This window comes from Grampus griseus (assembly GCF_964374135.1).
Source record: "Grampus griseus genome assembly, chromosome: X".
Taxonomy (NCBI): domain Eukaryota; kingdom Metazoa; phylum Chordata; class Mammalia; order Artiodactyla; family Delphinidae; genus Grampus; species Grampus griseus.
This window is the reverse complement of record NC_138999.1, coordinates 87,224,751-87,245,193: the sequence shown is the minus strand read 5'-3', so window position 1 is coordinate 87,245,193 and position 20,443 is coordinate 87,224,751. Positions and strand designations below refer to the sequence as shown.

General features: G+C 41.2%; 1 protein-coding gene and 1 pseudogene across 5 annotated transcripts; one reads left to right on the top strand and one right to left on the bottom strand.

Annotated features, from left to right (window-relative positions):
* Positions 1–280: 280 nt before the first annotated feature.
* On the bottom strand, positions 281–4,404 carry ARMCX1 (armadillo repeat containing X-linked 1). Of its 4 annotated transcripts, none has more exons than XM_082681175.1 (5): positions 4,293–4,404; positions 3,883–3,951; positions 3,277–3,439; positions 2,413–2,527; positions 281–2,159 (listed from the first exon to the last, which is right to left on the bottom strand). In XM_082681175.1, exon 5 carries the CDS (start codon positions 2,027–2,029, stop codon positions 665–667), a length of 1,365 nt encoding a protein of 454 aa, XP_082537301.1. In that variant the 5' UTR covers positions 2,030–2,159; positions 2,413–2,527; positions 3,277–3,439; positions 3,883–3,951; positions 4,293–4,404; the 3' UTR covers positions 281–664. The 4 variants fall into 4 exon arrangements, with proteins under 4 accessions (XP_082537301.1, XP_082537303.1, XP_082537300.1 ...); XM_082681177.1 differs by having other exon boundaries at positions 3,277–3,379; XM_082681174.1 differs by having other exon boundaries at positions 3,277–3,376.
* A 13,628-nt stretch (positions 4,405–18,032) lies between these two features.
* On the top strand, positions 18,033–18,519 carry LOC309839407 (large ribosomal subunit protein uL14-like; annotated as a pseudogene). The gene has a single exon. The product of its transcript is annotated as a large ribosomal subunit protein uL14-like (transcript).
* The last annotated feature ends 1,924 nt before the right edge of the window (positions 18,520–20,443 follow it).

The window sequence follows — 20,443 nt, the reverse complement described above, 5'->3', positions numbered from 1 at the left end:
AGGCACAGCCTCCTTCTTCTGTGGAGAAAAATTCCCACCTCCATGCCTTTCTTCCCATCACTCCTCCTTCCTCCAATGCCCTTCCGCCCTGTTTTTATCCCATCCTTCATGCCCAGTTCTACTTAAGTATCCGGAGGAGAGCACTGTTGCCTGCAGAAATAGGAAACAGATGGCCATGATTAGAGGTTCTCAGTTTTGTTAGTATCTTTTTGTTTCCATACATCTTGCCTCTCCAAATATATCATAAACTCAAGAACATGATAATTTTTTTTTTGCTGGTTAAAACACACAACTTTATTGATGAAACACAAGATTAACAAATGTAAACCAATACAAAAGTATAGCTTATTCGTGATTAGTTCGCTGTCAGTTTAAGTAGAGGAAAGAGTAAAAATATCTCAATCTAGGTAGCAAGATGGAATCAATAAATGCTTTCTTTGTACAAGCTCTAGTATTCATCTGACATCCTTAAAATGGTCTAGCCTAAAACCAACCATCACAACAAGCATCACTGTTGATATGTGATATTCATTATTCCAAAATAGCAGCTGAAAGGATCTCTTTGACATATAAGCACAGTGAAAAGCAAAGAATTTACAAAATGCATTGTTCCCAAGTGCAAACTAAAAAAATTACCTCAGTATTGTTTGGGACAGACCCCCAGTTAAAGTTTGGTCAATACTTTTAGGACTTTTACTTTCACAACCAGATCACTGTGATTTGCTAATGCTTTGATTTTCTTAACACACACTCCAGATTCTTTGAATAAGAAAAAAAGTGAACTTCTGCTGAATTCTTTCCTGGATGAGGCAAGCCCTTCATTTTTTATGTTGTCATTTATATTCTCAAATAGGGTAAGGATATTAAGAAGAATCTCTCTGTCCCATTCTTTATTAAAGAGGGAAATCAATTCTGATGGTACTTTACAACTGACCAGCTCTCTTGTCATGGCTGGATTTTCAGTAAAGTTTATGATTAGTTTCATAATCTGAATCTTGGTGAAGTAATTTCCCAGGAATAACAAAGCAAAAAAGTCTGGAAAAGAATAGGAAAGCAAATGTTGGTAGTGATTTGTCACAGTCATGTTGGTTAACAGCCTTAGACCAGCCATCTGCACAGCTGAGTCCAAACGACAGATCATGGTGTCATCACACACTTGACTGATATATGTCTTAATCTTGCCCTGATTTTCCGCGTTCACACTCAAGTTATTAAGGGCATTGTACGCCTTTTCCCTAATAATGGGATCTTTCGTTTTTATCAGTTTTGCAATAATTGGGAGACCACCCAATTCACGAATGGCATTTTGGTTAAATGAATATGCTGCATTGTTACCCAGAGTGACCAAGGCTACTTCCTGAATAAAAGGATCACTAGTTCTTTCTAGGATGTTAAGGACCTTTTGAAGGTCAGTAGCACCCAGAATATCATCAATTTTATAGGGAAAGTTGAACTTGCCCCTTCGAACAGGCCATGATGTAGCTGGAGTCCTGGCGCTCTTACCTCTGGTCCTTCCCTTGGACTTGCCACTAGTCCTGCCCCCAGTCCTAGCTCCATTCCTCACAGGGTGGCAGCCTCCACCCCTGACTCCTGGGCAGGGTAAACCAGGTGTAAGGGTCCTGGTTCCGGAGATGGTACCCAACCTGGCCCCTTTGCCCGCCTTTGCACTTGCCTGTTCCTTCAGGGTGCTGAAAAGGGCCTTGGCCTTGGCCTCTAGGCCACCTCCACTCTGGGCCTTCAAGTGGGCCTCTGCCTTTACATTAGATCCACTCCTGAGTTCCACGGACACCTCAGCCTTGGCCTTTGAGTCACCCTGAAGTCTGGCTCCAGCCCCTGCCCCAGCATTAGCCTTAGCTCCTTTCCCAGTCTCTGCAATATCGCTAGATTCCTCCTCCTCATCATCATCGTGGTCGTCCCAGATTTTCTCGCTCTCATCTCTTCCCCAGGTCAGTCTGTATACGCAGTAGCAGGCGCCAGCGCCGATCACTACACCAGCGGCCAAGCAGCCAGCTTCCCGAGTTCGGCCCATGCTGCCACGAGTGTCTGGAGGGTTTGCTCTGGCCAGAAGAGTGCTCCCAAGTCAGGGGTCAGGGGGAGGGGGCTGTGGAGTCTTCAGCTACAGCCAGCAGGCTCTGCTGCAGCTACAGATACTGGGGGACCTAAGAATGAAAGAAAGATTTGAGGCTTCAGTCTCCTCCTTCTGTGCCTTTGCATGCAGACAGACTGAACTACAGACCTACAAAGAGACAAAACAAATGGGGACATGGCAGGGACTCAAGGGTAGATCACTGATCCCTTTTTTAAATCAGGAAGGTAATTTTGAAAATTTTCCCCACCTCCAGATTCTCCAAACTCATGTTCAACCACCCCACCCCAGTATGTTAAATTTAAGATAGCTAATCATTTCCCTACCTCCCCTGTCCCTCCAGATGTCCTGGGGGCAGTGGCAGCCCCACATACACCCTCAGGGGTCCAGGCAGTTTCTTCCTTCTATTTCTTGCCTGGAAGTACACTGAGTCCTGCAAACCTGCATACAAAGCGGTGGGGGGAGTGGTGCTGAGAGCTCCTGGGACAGACAGATGAACCTCATCCGGGACAGGACACACGTTCCTCTGCGGAATCACTGGCCCTAGTCCCGCGGAGCCCAATATTTCCCACGTTCGGTTCCCCCGCTCTCCTCACTGAGCTGCGGCTTTGAAGTTCATTATGAGCCGCCCCCGCCCCCCCCTTCCTTCGATCTCCTCCAATCCTCCACCCAGCCCCCAGCCCCGAAAGTCACTGCCTTCGAAGGTGAGTGCCACAACTCCTTCCCTGTAACAAAATGGATGGTGGTGGAGGGAGAGTGTCTAGAAGCCAGACAGGCGTAAAATGCACAGAAGTCTCGAACTCCGCCCTTGCCTCCGCCACCCCCACCAACCCAGAGGTACCAGGATACTCCTACCCCCACCCATTATATCCACGGCTCGGGAGCAATTTCCTTCCTCCCTCATCTCGGTTTCCGCCTCCACCTAACCTAAGGACTGACAACTCTGGTACCAAAGAGTAATTTGGAGAAAGGTCCTCCCCACCCCCACCCCAGGACTCTCGTGACACCTTCGTCCTCCCAGCCACTTCTTTCCGTGCAGAGCACTTTCTTTTGCAAGCTCCGAAATGGTCCAGAGAGGAGAGGAGGAGGGGTATGTGGGGGAGGTCCACAGGCCCACTGGAGTTTGCAGTCTTCACCATTCTCCAGCCCAGGGATCCCTAAATAGTGCCACCACTCTCACTCTGACATACTTGTTTCTGGACAATTTTCCTCTTCTTCCTGCTCCTAGAGTTGGATTGGCCTTCAGCCGCAAGATCCAAAGACACAGACAGGCGACAGGGCAGAGACAGACTGCTAGGCAGACAGAACAGCACTTCAGACAGTCCCAATACCAGCCTTTCCGAATCCAAGGTCCTGGTTGTCAAACGGATTTCACCTTTTGGTCTCTCACCCTATCCCCACTTCTCAGGACTCCGCTAACAGCAGCCCTCTTCCAGCAAGGGCGTCCATCCACCCCCTCCCCCCGCCCCCAGTCCCAGCCCCAGCCCCAGCCCCTGCCCCAGCGGTCGGCCATTTTCCCAGGAAAAACCACACCCCTTTCGAACAACTGGAAAGAGGGGAGGCGGGGCGAGGGAGTGAGAAAAACCGGAGGAGCAAAAGAAAACCCAAAGATCTCTTTGATTCCCCTGCACGACGCAGTCATAGCCCCAACGACAACTATGTTTCCTGTACACGCTGTCATCTCCTATTTCCTATATAAAAGAGCAGGGAGGTGACTGCGGAGTCAGTAATGCGCCCGAGTTAGGAGGAGGACCCCAGCCATCCCCACCCTTCTGCGGACCGCGGGGCAATCCCACCTTTACACTGACTTGCAGAGGTTCGGGGCAGATTCTTTATTCCTTTGCTCCGAGTAGTACAGCGCCCTACTGAAAGACACGGGGAATGACAAGACAGACGCCTAGCCCCAAGATACTGGCTTGCTAGATGGACCAGCACACAGGACAAGAACCTTAACATCGGGCCTTCCCGATTCAAGGCCCTGGATGCCAAAGGTTTCAGGTTTCCCCCCTCCTGGTCTGGGGTCTCCCCTGTAATCTGGCCCCCAGGGTCCACCATTCTTGTTCTTGAAAGGGCCGGGGATAGTGCAAGGGTGTGGAGAAAGCGAGCCTCGTCCTTCTTTAGTCTCCACCCTCCTCTACCCGCACCGCAGGAATCCCCCGGGCAAGCACCCGTCCACACATAGACTGGCTGGGATCAGGGAAGTTACCTCCTCCTCCTCCTCTCCTGGCCACAGGCCCGCCAGCCCTCGAGGTAATAGGGAGATGGCAACCGGACCAAACGAAAGACCTGGATTAGAAGGACGTCTGCACACGTCGGCTCCTGCTCACGTGAGAGTCACGTCACTCGTGAGCTCAGAACCCCAATTACCACTCCCACCAGCAGTGCGGCAGGAGCCGGCCCACCCGTTTCCTTTCCCTTCACAGCAGGTCCTGCCACTCATTTTCCTCTGCCAATCCCAGAAACCAGAAGTAGCTTATCTTGTGGTTGGCATTTGCCTTTCTTTGGTTAGCAGAGAGAAACTACATCTGCTCCCATGTCCATTGGTCTTTTCTTCCTCTTTGAGGAATAATTTTTCTCTCCTCTACTCCCTGTCCACCCACCTCTCCCTTCACGCCCCCCCCCACAACGCAGCCTCAATGCTCAGCGTTTCCCCTGCACCCCTATATGAAATGGGATTCAAGATCTCAGAAAAGGATATGGGTAGTGGGAATGTCTTACTTTCTTAAACTTTTCTGTTCATTTTTTAAAAATCAGTAATGCATTACTCTTATATTGAGAAAATAAAATGATGCTATCTTCGTTTGATTGGAGAAGAATTTAAGTCGGAGGGGAAAACCCAAAAGGCCTCGCTAATTTTACTATATTTATTTATAACACAAGGAAAATGTTTCCACTGGTTACAGTCAAAAAGAAGCTTTCAAAACGTAGTAACCTGTTTTAAAATGGAAAACTGTTATTTTTCACATGGTCTATGAATTAGTCCACAAAGATGACTAGTTGTCTAATCTTTGCCATTTTACATAAATGATCTATTACTTTTTCTAATTTTGGATCAACTTACAATTTGATAAAACAAAAACATTAAAATCTTGTATTGTTTGATTAAAGAAAGACATGCATTCAATGTCGCAAAGTCTTGGCTGACTGCTGTGTGAACCTCTTGTGATTTGATGGCTGTTCTGAACACCTGCTCCAGATTAGCTTTTAGTCTACTAAAGCTGAGGAAGCTGAGGGTGTGAGGGATGCAGAAATCATCCGATCTTCCCGGCCTTGTCAAGAAGGAAGGGTGGAAGGTGATGCCCTCCCATCTCTCCTATATTCCAGAGCTTCTCATCCCCTGCGTTATAGAACCTGACTCTTTTTGCACACTCTAAAAATATACATGGTGACCAAAGTGGTAAATGCCACCTTTACTCAGGTGACAAAACTGAGTAAACACCTTTGACTTCTTTCCTCCCTCCCTCCCTCATATTCCCACAGAGGTAACTCAGGGATGCAGAGAAGAGACTGCTGTTCCCACCTACTCCTGTAGCTGCAAGTTTCCATGAAGCCTAGAAAAGCAATTGCTGGGGGAAGCACCCAGGCCTGCCTGTCCTGCTCTGCCCTGATTAATGGTGGCCCAGTTAACCTTGTTCCTGATGCCATGTGCTGCTACCACCTGGCCTGAGAGAGGCAGCCTGCTGGCCTCCCACCCCTGGCCTCCTTACCTCAGGGCACCCAGGGAGAACCCAGCCCTGCTGCAGGGTCATTGCCCGCAGCCCACACCCACCTTGGTGCTCCCTCAGCCAAATGTATGCCTGGGCCTGAAGGACTCTCCCCACTAACCATACTGATTAACCTAGAGTAGGAATTCTCAACTGGCCACCTCTTTGTTCTACCAAAAATTGTATCAAAGTCATGTGCACGCATATGTCCATCTTAGTGGGAAGAGGGGTCATAGCTCTCATCACATTCTCACAGGCAACTAAGACTTAAAAAAAAACTAAAAATAACTCACTTTGAAAAAAAAGATACATCCTCTTAGTAGAAATCAATCTCTGTCTCTCTCTCACACACATTATACACACTATTTTTTTTAAATGTGCAAACAACACAGAAATGTATAAAGTAGAATGTGAAAGTTCCCTGCAATGCCTGTTCCACCACCAACCACTGATAACAATTTCCACCTTTCTTTATGCAAATACAGAGTCTATGTATGCATATGTGTTGAACAACAATATACAGAACAACTATATACAGAGCAAAAAGGCTCACATTGAGTGACATAAAGTGCAAAGAATCTGCACTTTAATTTGAGAACTGGTATCTTTAAAAATTGTGTCTTTCTATCCATGTCAACTTTTATGATCTTCAATAAATTTTATGTTTCTTCAGATAGGTCATACTCATTATTTGTTAAGTTTATTCCTAGATGTTTTATGGTTTTGTTGCTTTGGGGGATGACATTCCTTTTATGATTATATTTTCTACCAGGTTATTGCCGAAGCAAATAATTCTGATATATTTACTTTTAGTGACCTTTCTTAATATTTCTAATAGAGGCATAACTAATTTTATTGCACTTTGCTTTATTGTGATTCACAGACATTGATTTTTTTACTAATTGAAGGTTTGTGGCAACCCTGTGTCAAGCAAGTCTATCAGTGCCATTTTTCCAACAGCATGTGCTCACTTCACGTCTCTATGTCACAGTTTGGTAATTCTCGCAATATTTCAAACCTTTTCATTATTATTATATCTGTTACACTGATCTGTGATCAGTGATCTTTGATGTTACTATTGCAAAAACATTACAACTCATTGAAGGCTCAAATGATGGTTAGCATTTTTTAGCAGTAACATATTTTTAAATTAACGTATATACATTTTTAAAGACATAATGTTTTGCACACTTAATAGACCACTGTGTAGTGTAAACAAAACTTTCATATGCACTGGGAAGCCAAAAAAATGTGTGACTCACTTTATTGCGATACTGGCTTTATTGTGGTAGTCTGGAATTGAACCCGCAATATCTCTGATGTATGCCTGTAGTTTTTCAGTTGATAACTGGTTTTTCTAGGTATGCATACATAATCATTTGAAAATGATGATTTTTAAAATTTTGTCTTTTCCAATCATTATTATCTCTTATTCTTTCATTTTCTGGATGTACTACATCAACCAGAACCTCCAGAACTATGTTGAATAATAATGGTGATTTGAGAGCCTCCTTATCTTGTTCTTGAAGTAAATGAGAATGCCCCTAATATTTCACCATTTAGTGTAATGTTAGCTATTTGTTTCTGCTGTGCTTTTCTTCATCTGTGTTTTTGTGATGGGGAGAGATGTTTAAAACCTGCACTCTCATAACCCTTTATGTAAGACTGAGAAAATGTAACTGTCTACATCAAAATATTGGGAGGGGGAGAGAAAGAGGGAGCATTGCCACAAGTGCTGTGCTTATTGTGAATATGTTGATGAGCAAAAACAGACACTAATTCTGCTCTCATAGTGAAAGCAAGACCTTAATGAAATAATCACATATACATACAAAGTGAGAAAAATACTTTGAAGGAAAGGAACACTGTTAATATAGTAAAAGAAGTGGCAGAGTCTGGGGATCAGGGAAGGCTTCCTTGATGGGGAGAGGAGTGAAACTTTGAACTGAGATTAAGGGAAGCAGGTGCTAACTAGGAGAAGAGAAGAAGAAAATAAAAATGTCTCAAATTCTCCACCTTGATGAACCATCTACCTCAATCCTAGGATAAATCCTGTGAAAACCGCTGCTAACTTTTCAATTGACTCTTTCAGGGTTTTTTTGTTGTTTCCTATATATCAACAAAAAAATTATGTAGATATATGTGAATGTGTGTACATGCATATCTTTTAAAAATAACTTGGAATCATACTATGCAAACTATTCTGCAAACTACTTTTTCACCTAATATAACATGTACATCATTTTATCAGCTACAATAATATTCTCTAGTGTGGAGTTATCAAAATTCAACCAATCTATTACTGGTTGATATTTATCCTCTTCCCAAACTTTGTCTATTACCAAAATGTTACAGTGCAGACCTTTGTTTACATATATATTTGACAATTGTGGCATTATTTCCTTAGGATAAATTCCTAGAAGTGAAATCACTGGGTCAAAGTGGAAGTTCATTTTAAATTTTATCCATGCTGCCAATTCTCACCTCTTAAATTTTGATATATATTTTCCATGTTGTGCTCCAAAATTTTTTGATTTTTTAAATTATAAGTGAGATTAAGCATCTTCCCATAGGTTTAACCATTTGTATTCCTGTTTCTATGAACTGCCTTTCCCAGTTTTTCCACTAGGTTTTTCATCTTTTTCTTATTAATATATGAGAACTTTCTGTAAATTAAGGAAGTGAGCTCTTAGATTGTCATAAGTATTATAAATATTTTCCCAGTTTATAATTTTCTTTGGACTTCGGCTATATAGAATTTTAAAAATCTTTATGATACAAACTGTATCAATTCTTTCTTTACATTTTTTGGGGTTTGTGTCCTGCTTAGGATGGCCTGTATGTTTTTCTAATTTTATGTGTGTTTTTTGATATTTAAATTTTGGTCCATATAGAATTTTTTTTGTTGCGTTGCTTCTATTATCAGTAAGCCAGAAATTTTATCCACCCTTGCTTTTGCACCATTTGTATAAATGTCAACACAGTGAAAAAAGCAAATGACATCTCAGTGTTATTATGAATATATTTTTTCCAGCTTTATTAAGCATATGGAATTAATATTTTCCAAATAGTTAGCAAATTTTCCTGATACCCATTATCAAATAATACCTTTCTAGCTCCTGATTTTAAATGCCACCTTTATCGTGAGCTAAATATCCACATATATTTGGATCTACTTTTTCATTCTCTATGTTCCTTTAATCTGTTATTTTTTTCTTTTTATGTCCCTAACTGTTTTAATTACAGTATCTTTATAATATGTTTTAATACCTGGAGGATAAGGCCTCTCTAATTATTCTTCTTTTTCATAATTTGCCTGTCCACTCACATTTGTTTATTTACAGATAAAATGAATTGTTTTGTTAAATTCCCTTTAAAATCCTGTTTTTGTTTCAATTTGGATGAAGTTAATTCTAAGGTTAACTGAGGGCTAATTGGAATTTTTATAAGAATATGTTACCACTTCACACCAGTTAGAATGGTTATTATCAAAAAGATAAGAGATAACAAGTGCTGGTGCAGATGTGGAGAAAAGGAAACCCTGTTGGTGGGAATGTAACTTGGCGCAGCCACTACAGAAAACAGTATGGAGTTTCCACAAAAAAATAAAAATAGAACTACTGTACGATCCAGCAATCTCACTCTGTGTACATATCCAAAGAAAATGAAATCACTCTCGAAGAGATATCTGCACCCCCATGTTCATTGCAGCATTGATCACAATAGCCGAGACATGGAAACAACCAATGTGTCCATCAATGAATGAATGGACTAAAAACAAGCCTCATGTACATATGGTACCCTGTAGGTTATCAATAAATAGTTGTTGAATGAATGAGTATATCTTGCAAATTTTTTGTTATTCTTAAGCTTACTTTTTATATGTATAGTGGAATATTATTCAGCCATAGAAAAGAAGGGAATTCTGCCATTTGCGACAACATGGATGGAACTATATGTAGAATCTAAAAAAGCCATGAAAACATAGAGTAGAATGGTGGGTGCCAAGGGCTGCAGGGAAGGGGAAATGGGAAACTGTTGGTCAAAGGGTACAAACTTCCAGTTATAAGATGAATAAGTTCTGGGGATCTAATGAAGGGCATGGTGACTATAGTTAACAGTACTGTAGTGTATACTTGAAAGTTGCTAAGAGAGTAGATCTTAAATGTTCTCACCATAAATTATAAAAAAATGGTAATTATGGTAGATGTGTTAACTAACCTTATTGTGATACTCATTTTGCTATATATACGTGTATCAAATCAGCACACTGTACCCCTTAAACTTATGCAATATTATATGTCAATTATATCTTAGTAAAGCTGGGGAAAAAAGAATATTTTTCTACCCAAGAACCCAGTTTCTCTAGTTATTTGTCTTCATTTATTTTTCCAGCAGAATTTATACGTTAAAAAATATAACTGGGCTTCCCTGGTGGCGCAGTGGTTAAGAATCCGCCTGCCAATGCAGGGGACACAGGTCTGAGTCCTGATCCGGGAAGATCCCACATGCTGCAGAGCAACTAAGCCTGTGTGTCACAGCTACTGAGCCTGAGCTCTAGAACCCGTGAGCCACAACTACTGGGCCCACGTGCCACAACTACTGAAGCCCAGATGCCTAGAGCCCATGCTCCACAACGAGAGAAGCCACCGCAATGAGGAGCTCGCGCACTGCAACGAAGGGTAGCCCCTGCTTGCCACAACTAGAGAAAGCCCGCGTGCAGCAACGAAGACCCAACGCAGCCATAAATAAATAAATAAATTTATAAATATATAGATAACTCCTAGAACATTGCTTGGCACACTGTAGGTTATCAATAAATACTTGTTGAATGAATGAATATATCTTGCGTATTTTTAAAGTTTCTTTTTGCCGTACGCGGGCCTCTCACTGTTGTGGCCTCTCCCATTGCAGAGCACAGGCTCCGGACGTGCAGGCTCAGTGGCCATGGCTCACGGGACCAGCCACTCCACAGCATGTGGGATCTTCCCAGACTGGGACACGAACCCGTGTCCCCTGCATCGGCAGGCAGACTCTCAACCACTGTGCCACCAGGGAAGCCCTAAAGTTTCTTCTTAAGTAGCTTACTTTTTCTCATGATTATTAGAAATGGAATCATCTTATATTTTTTATTATTTTTATATATGAAAGTGATTGTTTTTTGCATATTGATTTTATAACCAGCCTCTTTATGTAGTTCCTAAAGTTTCAAAAGGTTGATTTTCTCAGATTTGTTTCATTTGCAGTAATGATAATCTCACCTCCTATCCAATATTAATATCACATTTCTTTCTTTTGGATGATTGTATTAACTAGTATTTCCAGAACAATGTTAAATAATTGTGTGAAAGCTAACATCCTTGTCTTCTTGATTTTTATGGGAATGCTTCTAGTGTTTATTCCTCAAGCATGAAGAACTTCTTGTTAGAAACTTATGTATATTTTTTATCATATTAAAGAAGTGTCTACCTGTTCTTACTCCAATAAATTGTATTCACAAGATATATGGCTTCAAGTACAATTTTTTTAATTTTTATTTATTTATTTATGGCTGCGTTGGGTCTTCGTTGCTGCACACGGGCTTTCTCTAGTTGCAGCGAGCACGGGATACTCTTCGTAGTGGTGTGTGGGCTTCTCATTGCAGTGACTTCTCTTGTTGTGGAGCACGGGCTCTAGGTGCGTGGGCTTCAGTAGTTGTGGCACACAGGCTTAGTTGCTCTGCGGCATGTGGGATCTTCCCAGACCAGGGAACGAACCCATGTCCCCCGCATTGGCAGGTGGATTCTTAACCACTGCGCCTCCAGGGAAGTCCCTCAAGTACAATTTGATTAATAGTCTCTCTGCTATGTCCTTCCTTACATATAAGCTTCATTCTTGAGCTGGCCACTCTGATGGAACCAAAATAGCTGCAATAGATCTAGGCCTTACATCAGCACATTTTATCATACAGATTCCCAACAGGAAAAAGAATCCAACTGAGCTGGTTCAAGAAACTCGAATGTAGGGACTACTCAAAGAGATATATGCAAGGTTAAGAGACCAAATTAGGGATTTTGAGGTACCCAGAGACTAGCAATAGCAGGAAGCTGTTACCCTGGGCCTAAAATGGCAAGAGCTTTTTTAAAAAAAATGGAGCCTAGTGAGAGCTATAGCTATAAAGAAGGTACCTTATGGCAGGAGATGAAGTCTTGGCCCATCACTACCAGTAACCACCACCGATCTAAGAACCACCACTAGCCAGGGGCCAATATGCCCTGGGCGAGATGCCCACTTGGGACTGCCATCCCATCTGAGTCTCCAAAATTTTTACCAAATCAAACTTGTGTCAGCTTGCCCTCATGCAGTAAAGCCAATCTACTGCCACTGGGTTGTGGTGAAGGAAAGTGCAGCATTTATTACTGCAGGACACAAAGCAAACAGTACAGGCAGCTAAAGCTCAAAAGACCCCAAATTCCCCAATGGCTTTTATGGAAAGGTTTTTTTAAGACAGGGTCAGGGAGATGGTTGTGGGGTGTATGATCAGCTCATGGACATTCTTCTGATTTGTTGGTGGTGAGGTAATCAGAAGTCAACATCATCAGCTGGTCTGGGATCTATGTACTTGTGGTCAAAATTAACTTCTTCCACCTGGGGGTGGGGGTTCAGTATCTGCAAAATAGCTCAAAGAATATGGCTCAGAATATTATCTACAGCCCTTGAGAAAGAACTAAAGGTCCTTGACTTTGTTTAATGGCTAAACTACTATTATTTTGTCTTGCTTGACCATTTTCCTTTGTTTCTGCATTTTCTCACTTTTCTGATTAAGTTTATTCTTTGGAACTTGGGGAAGGCCTAGGAGGCTAAAGGTTTTCTACAAACAAGAGGCAGGCAGAGGACATGGGGGATATCTGCCCTGGGAAGACCCCATAGGGTCCTACTTGGTTATACTCTTATCACTCAGCATCCATTCTTGTCCTTTATTCCAATGAAGAAACTCTCATCTCCAACAGGGAGGCAGGGACAAAAATCCCTTCAGCCAATGTACTGTCATGGAGTAATGCTAATTCATATTCTCCACCTGAAACCTAATTTATTACAACGATCTCCAGTATTTTTCATATATTAGAGAAAAGAAGGGGAAAATAGTAAATTACAAAGATACATCTAGCTGCTACCTTTCCCCTCTGTAGCTGTTCATGAGGCCAAAATCAATAATCATAACTTCATTCTTCCACTGTTCACTTCATACTCCCTTTAGGTGGTCAGAGTTCTTTCCCTGATGTAGTGATCCTAACCTTCAGTCCTGTCTTTATGGGATATCTGCACTTTCCCATTGAACAGGACTATTGGGCAAACGAGTATTAAGTGGTGTCCCAGTGACTATCCCTGGGCTCCAAGCATACTTCTCCTTGTTCTCATTGTATAGCAGCAACCCTGTTTCCCTTTGGTGATAGGATTTAATTACTCCAGACAGTACAATAGTCCCTGTCTCTGCTTATCAATTCAATAGCATGAGGAGACCAAAATGGCCAGGGTGCAGTTTCAGCTTTCAGTTTAATGGAACCATGGCTTTATTCCTTGATAGCAGCATTCATTCCTTGGAAAAATAGAACCTCCAAACCTGCTGAGCCCAAGGTTGTGGAGACAAAACAAAATAAGTCTTTATTGGGTTAATTGGTATAATAGTGAAAGGGACCACTCCCTCCTCCACCTTCATTCCCAGACCTGTGTATTCTTACTATGAGGGAAATAGCACTATATTTTGGTCACTGTTTTTGAAGCAACTATTGTAGTCTTATAGCACAGCACTGTCAACCCGGAACAGGTGATCTCATAACTAAGCCTTCAGTAAGTCATTTACTTTCTTATCAGGCAAGCTGCTTCTGCATGATGGAGTAAGTGATAAAGACTAGTGAATATTTGGATATGACTCCATTATTGTACTTCATTTATCATTAAATGAGTTCCCTGGTCAGAGACAATGTTGTATGGGATACCCTGATGATAATTAAGACATTCTGGAAGTCCACGGACGGTGGCACTGACAGAATCATTGTAAGCAAAGAAAGCAAATGTGTGTCTGGAATATGTAGTTATTTCCATGAAGAAAAATTTCTGTTCTCACTGTGATAAAAGGTGTCCTATATAATAATCTTACCACCATGGGGCTGACTAGTACCCCAGGAAATAATGTCTTATTGTATTGAATGATTCATCTTCATCTTATTTTGTTGTCAGGTTGGGTATTCAGCAGTGTTAGTAAAAGATCAGCCTTGATGAGTGGAAGTCCATATTGTTGAGCCCATGCATAACCTCCATAACATTGATGCTAATCTAACAAAGGGAAAGAGAGGCAGAAGAGTCAAAGAAGATGTGGTGATAGAATCAGAGGTCAGAATGATGTGGGGTGATGGGCCAACGAATGCAGGCAGTCTCTAAAGGCTGGAAAAGACAAGGAAACAGATTCTCCACTACAGCATCCAGAAGGAACACAGCTCTGTCAACCCATTTTTGACTTCTGACCTCCAGAACTATAAGATAATAAATTTGCCTTGTTTTACGCCATTGAGTTTGCGGTAATTTGTTACAGCATCAATAGGAAACCAATACAATGTTGCTGTTGTTGTTGTTGTTGTTTTAAAGAACAGAAGAGACAGTCTTCTATATTTACCCAGATATTTACCTTTCTATTGCTTCTCCTTCATTCCTGAATTCTAGATTTCCCTCTGGTATCATTTCCCATTAGCCTGAAGAGCATCTTTTAACATTTCTTGTAAAGCATTTTCTGCTGGCAGAAAATTCTCTTGGTTTTCCTTCATCTGATAACATCTTTATTTTCATTTCCATTCCTGAAGGATATTTTTGCTGAATATGGAATTGTGTGTTGGCAATTATTTTCTTTCAACACTCTAAAGATATTGTTCCAATGTCTTTTAGCCTTCATTGTTTGTGATAAGAAAACCACAATCTTTCAAATTGTTGTTCCCCTACAGATAATGTGTTATTTTTTTCTAGCTACTTTCAAGGTATTTTTCTTTACTTTTGGTCTTCAGCATTTTGGTAAGATGTGTCTACGCATGGTTTTCTTTGAATTTATCCTGTTTGGGATTCATTAAGTCTCTTGAGTCTGTAAATTTACGACTTTCAACAAATCTGGAAAATTTTAAACAATCATTTTCTCAAATATTTTTTCTATCCCAGGAGGGGAAAGCCAAGATCAGGAGCTGTCACCCCTTCCCAGCACCATCTCACAGACCAGGAGTGTCACTCAGGTAAAATGAGGTCCCTGCCTTCAGCTCTGGTGCAGTGATTGAGGCTCTTCCCAGGAGAAAAGGCGGGATATAAGGATGAAGAACTCTGCAGCTCTGCCTGAGGGAACTGACTTAATTTTGAAAAGGTAGTAGAAAATTCCATGCCTACAGGCATTGTCAAAAACAACGGAGATCGTGGTGGAAGATAATTAAGAAGAGGCTGGTAGCACTAACACAAGAAAAATGTCAGAAGAGTCACAAGTTTATTGAAGAAAACCAGGGAAAGAGACAACCAATAAGAGCCCTCCTGGGATCATACACAATTGTAAGGGTCAGGAAGACTGTGTGCATATGCTAGGCTTCATGGAAAGGCATGGAACAGGCTTGAAGGGTGTAAAACAAAGAATGTTGCTCATTACTTGTTTCTACAAGGATTAAGTCATAAACCACTGCAGTTGCTGACCAACAGTACAGCCTAAAAAGAATTCAGGATGAAAAACAGGATGAGGCACTTTGTACTTTGGAAAAACAGGGCCCTTAGATAGCACCTTAGATAGATATATGTCAGGAAAATGTTCAATTAACCCAGATTCTTACATCTTCCCATACATAAAAAAGCACTAAAATCATTAACTGAGATACCTATTCCTCATGACAAGCAGTAACCTTTTACTGAGATGAATGCTTGACTGCATTTATTCCCTAGTCAAAATCATATATATACTGATTTCTCCCCCTACCTCTTCGGAGTTGTCCTCTCAGAGCTACTGAGAGGCTGTTTCCTGTGATCAGTCCTCAGGAAAACCCTGAATAAAACTTAACTCACAGCTCTTACATAGTGTGTTTTTTCTTTCCATTGAAAGGGGATTCCCCAAGCCACACACAAACCCATAAACACCAGGCAAAAGCCTTACTGGCTCAAGGAGCTTAAACACAACCTCTGACCAAGCACTGAATGAACCATAAGTTACTCTGACCCAGGGACGAATCCTAAAAAGCCAAGATTAAAAATAAAATCACAGTTATCCTTGGCAGTCTGGAACAATGTGTGAATGCCCAAGGCTATGCCTTTTCAGGAGCAATCAGAGAAGGAACTTCTGAGCTAGTAGTCCCAGTTTGAATGAGTTAGGGGCAAAATATGTAAACTCACTGAAATGTAAGAGCAGCCTCCAAGCTACACATATATCCAATGGCAAAAGGTAAATATCTAATTGGGCTTAAGCACAACCTTTGACCAATAAGTGACTTATGCTAACCCAGGGGCAAAACCCAGGTAGACAAGCTAAAAGATAAAAATAAGGGGGAAAGATCTGAGCTGGGAAAACAGAGGTGTACACTATGGGAGGAAATAAACTCCACAGAATTAGTCCCATCAACTCAACAAACAATAAACAAATGACAGCAAACAACAACAACCATTGGGAGGAGGATCAGTATCCAGAGTTGCTAATAATATGTTACCTAAAATGTCCAGTTCTCAACAAAAAATTAAAATACATACAACAGCTACACAGGTAAACATGAAAGGCAGTATAAATGTATTTTGTTGTAACTATTTTTTCTTCTATCTGATTTAAAAGACTACTTCATAAAGCAATATGAATAAATCTATGTTGATATATATATAATGTATAAATATGTGAGTTGTATAATAACAATGCAAAGGAGTGGGGAGGGAATGGAGACATTAGGAGCAAAGATTTGAAATTGAGTTGGTATTGACCTGAACTTGATTTTTATAAGTCAAGCTATTAATTGTAATCCCCAGGGTAACCACTAAGAAAATACATTTTAAAATACAGTAAAAGAAATGACAAGGGAATGAAAATGGTACACTAGTAAATACCTATTTAACATAAAAGAAGGTAATAGTGGAGGGATAGAGGAACAAAAAAGACATAAGACATATAGAAAACAAATAGCAAACTGGCAGATAATAATTCTACTTTATCAGTGATTGCATTAAATGTAAATAGATAAAACAATTTAAAGGCAGAGATTGGCAGAATCAATTTAAAAAATATGATCCATGAAAATATACTGTCTACAAAAGATATTCAGAATCACAGATACAAATAGGTTGTAAATAAAAAGTTAGAAAAGATGTACCATGCAAACAGTAAACAAAAGGGACCTGGAATGGTTATACTAATATCAGAAAAATTAGGCCTCAAGACAAGCATTGTTATTAGAAACAAAGAAGGGCCATTTATATTGATGAGAGGGTCAATCCATCAAGAAGATTTAACAATTGTAAACATACATGCACCTAATGATAAAACTCCAAACTACATGAAGCAAAACCAGATATAATTGAAGGGAAAATAAAAATTTATACAAGGCATAACAATAATATATGATATATGCCAATTACTATGTGCCAAGTACTACTCTGAGTATTAATCTTTTAATCATCACAGCAATTCAATAAAATAGGTATTTTTATTCCCATTCTAAATATGGGGAAAGTGAGGTAGAAAGAAGAGAAGAGATTTGCCCAAGATCACATAGCTATTAAGTGACGAAACCAAGATTTGAAGCCAAGTTACCTACTGGCAGAGTTTATGTTCTTAACTACTCTTTCTCATGGCTCAGCTGTGAATAATATTTATGTAGCCATAAAATAAACATAGAATATTGATTTAGTAAAATATAGTGATGTAGGGCTTCCCTGGTGACACAGTGGTTGAGAGTCCGCCTGCCGATGCAGGGGACGCGGGTTCGTGCCCCGGTCTGGGAGGATCCCACGTGCTGCGGAGTGGCTGGGCCTGTGGCCACTGGGCCTACGCATCCGGAGCCTGTGCTCCGCAGAGGGAGAGGCCGCACCCATGAGAGGCCCGCGTACCGCCTATATATATATATAGTGATGTAATAACAATATAGTGGGAAACTGTGGGAGAAGTGTGTATATGGGATGGGAGGTTTAAGATAACTGAATCTTGGGCTTCCCTGGTGGTGCAGTGGTTAAGAATCCACCTGCCGTTCCTTTTTGTCCCTTTCCAGCATTTCAAGATGTCGAAGCGAGGACGTGGTGGGTCCTCTGGTGCGAGATTCCGGATTTCCTTGGGTCTTCCGGTTGGAGCCGTGATCAACTGTGCTGACAACACAGGAGCCAAAAATCTGTATATCATCTCTGTGAAGGGGATCAAGGGACGACTGAATAGACTTCCTGCTGCTGGTGTGGGTGACATGGTGATGGCCATAGTCAAGAAAGGCAAAGCAGAGCTCAGAAAGAAGGTACATCCAGCAGTGGTAATTCGACAACGAAAGTCACACTGGAGAAAAAATAGTGAAGATATTTTTTTGAAGATATTTTTGAAGATAACGCAGGGGTCATAGTAAACAATAAAGGCGAGATGAAAAGTTCTGCCATCACAGGACCAGTTGCAAAGGAATGTGCAGACTTGTGGCCCAGGATTGCATCCAATGCTGGCAGCATTGCATGATTCTTCAGTGTATTTGTAAAAGAAAAAAATGATAATAAAAATTATTTGCTCCATGTCACTCTTCTTGACACCACCTAACCCTTACCCCCTCTGTAAAATAAAACTACCCAGTGCAAAAAAAAAAAAAAGAATCCACCTGCCAATGCAGGGGACACAGGTTCAAGCCCTGGTCCAGGAAGATCCCACATGCTGCAGAGCAGCTAAGCCCGTGTGCCACCACTATTGAACCCGCGTGCTGCAACTACTGAAACCCATGTGCCTAGAGCCCGAGCGCTGCAACTAGAGAAAGCCCGCGTGCAGCAACCAAGACCCAACTCAGCCATAAATTAATTGATTAATTTTTAAAAAAGGAATAAGATTGTCAGAGCTGCAAGGGATTAAAAAAAGATAATCTTTTCATTGCAGAAAATCATAGCTGATGTGTAAAAATTAAAAGTCAAGAAATAAAAGTATAAACAGATTATTTAGAAATATGTAGTGATACCAGAAGAAATAGTTATAAGATTTGAAAGTGATTCTCTCTGAGGAGGAGAAATGTGGGATGGGGAAGGATGAAGCAAAGTTCTGATAGATTTTTATTGTTGCTGTTATAAACCTTATGGTACTCTATAACTATAAAAATTACATTTTAAAAAACAAGGACTCCAAACGTGTACAGAAAACTTAAAGACTGTTATGGGCTGAATGTGTGTCCCCCCCAAATTCATATGTTGAAGGCCTTACCCCCAGTATGGTTGTATTTAGAGATAGGTCCTCTAAGGAAATAATTAAGGTTAAATGAGTCCATAAGGGTGGATCCCTGATCCTATAGGATTAGTGTCCTTATAAAAAGAGATATCAGAAAGCTCACTCACTCTCTCTCCACACACATGCACCAAGAAAAGGCCATGTGAGGTCATAGTGAGAAGGCGGCTGTCTACAAGCCAAGAGGAAAGCTCTCACGGAAACTAAGTTTACCAGCACCTAATCTTGGACTTCCCAGGCTCCAGAACTGTGAGAAAATAAATTTCTGTTTTTCAAGCCACCCAGTCTGTGGTATTTTGTTTCAGCAGCCCAAGCAGACTAATACAGAGACATTATCCTCAATGAAATAAGCCAGTCATAGGGACATTCCTGGCAGGCCAGTGGTTAAGACTCTGTGCTTTGACTGCAAGGGGCATGGGTTTGATCCCTGCTTAGGGAACTAAGATCCCACATGCTGCGTGGCGTGGCCAAAAAAAAAAAAGAAGAAGAAAGAAAGAAGCCAGTCATAAAAGGGCAAATACTGAACGACTCCACTTAAATGAGGTACCTCAAGTAATCAAATTCATAGACAGACAGTAGAATGGTGGTTGCCAGGGGGATGGGATAATGGGGAGTTATTTTTTTTAAACATCTTTATTGGAGTATAATTGCTTTACAATGTTGTGTTAGTTTCTGCTGTATAACAAAGTGAATCAGCTATATGTATACATATATCCCCATATCCCCTCCCTCTTGCGTCTCCCTCCTACCCTCCCTATCCCACCCCTCTATGTGGTCACAAAGCACCGAGCTGATCTCCTTGTGCAATGCAGCTGCTTCCCACTAGCTATCTATTTTACGTTTGGTAGTGTATATATGTCAGTGCTACTCTCTAACTCCATCCCACCTCACCCTTCCCCCTCCCCGTGTCCTCAAGTCCATTCTCTACGTCTGCGTCTTTATTCCTGTCCTGCCCCTAGGTTCTTCAGAATCATTTGTTTTTTGTTTTTTGTTTTTTTGTTTTTTAGATTCCATACATATGTGTTAGCACACGGTATTTGTTCTTCTCTTTCTGACTTAACTTCATTCCGTATGACAGACTCTAGGTCCATCCACCTTAATGGGGAGTTATTGTTTAACGGGTATAGAATTTCAGTTTGGGAAGATGGAAAGAGTTTTAGAGATGGATGGTGGTGATGGTTATGCAACAATGTGAATGTACTAAATGTCAATGAACTGTACACTTAAAACTGG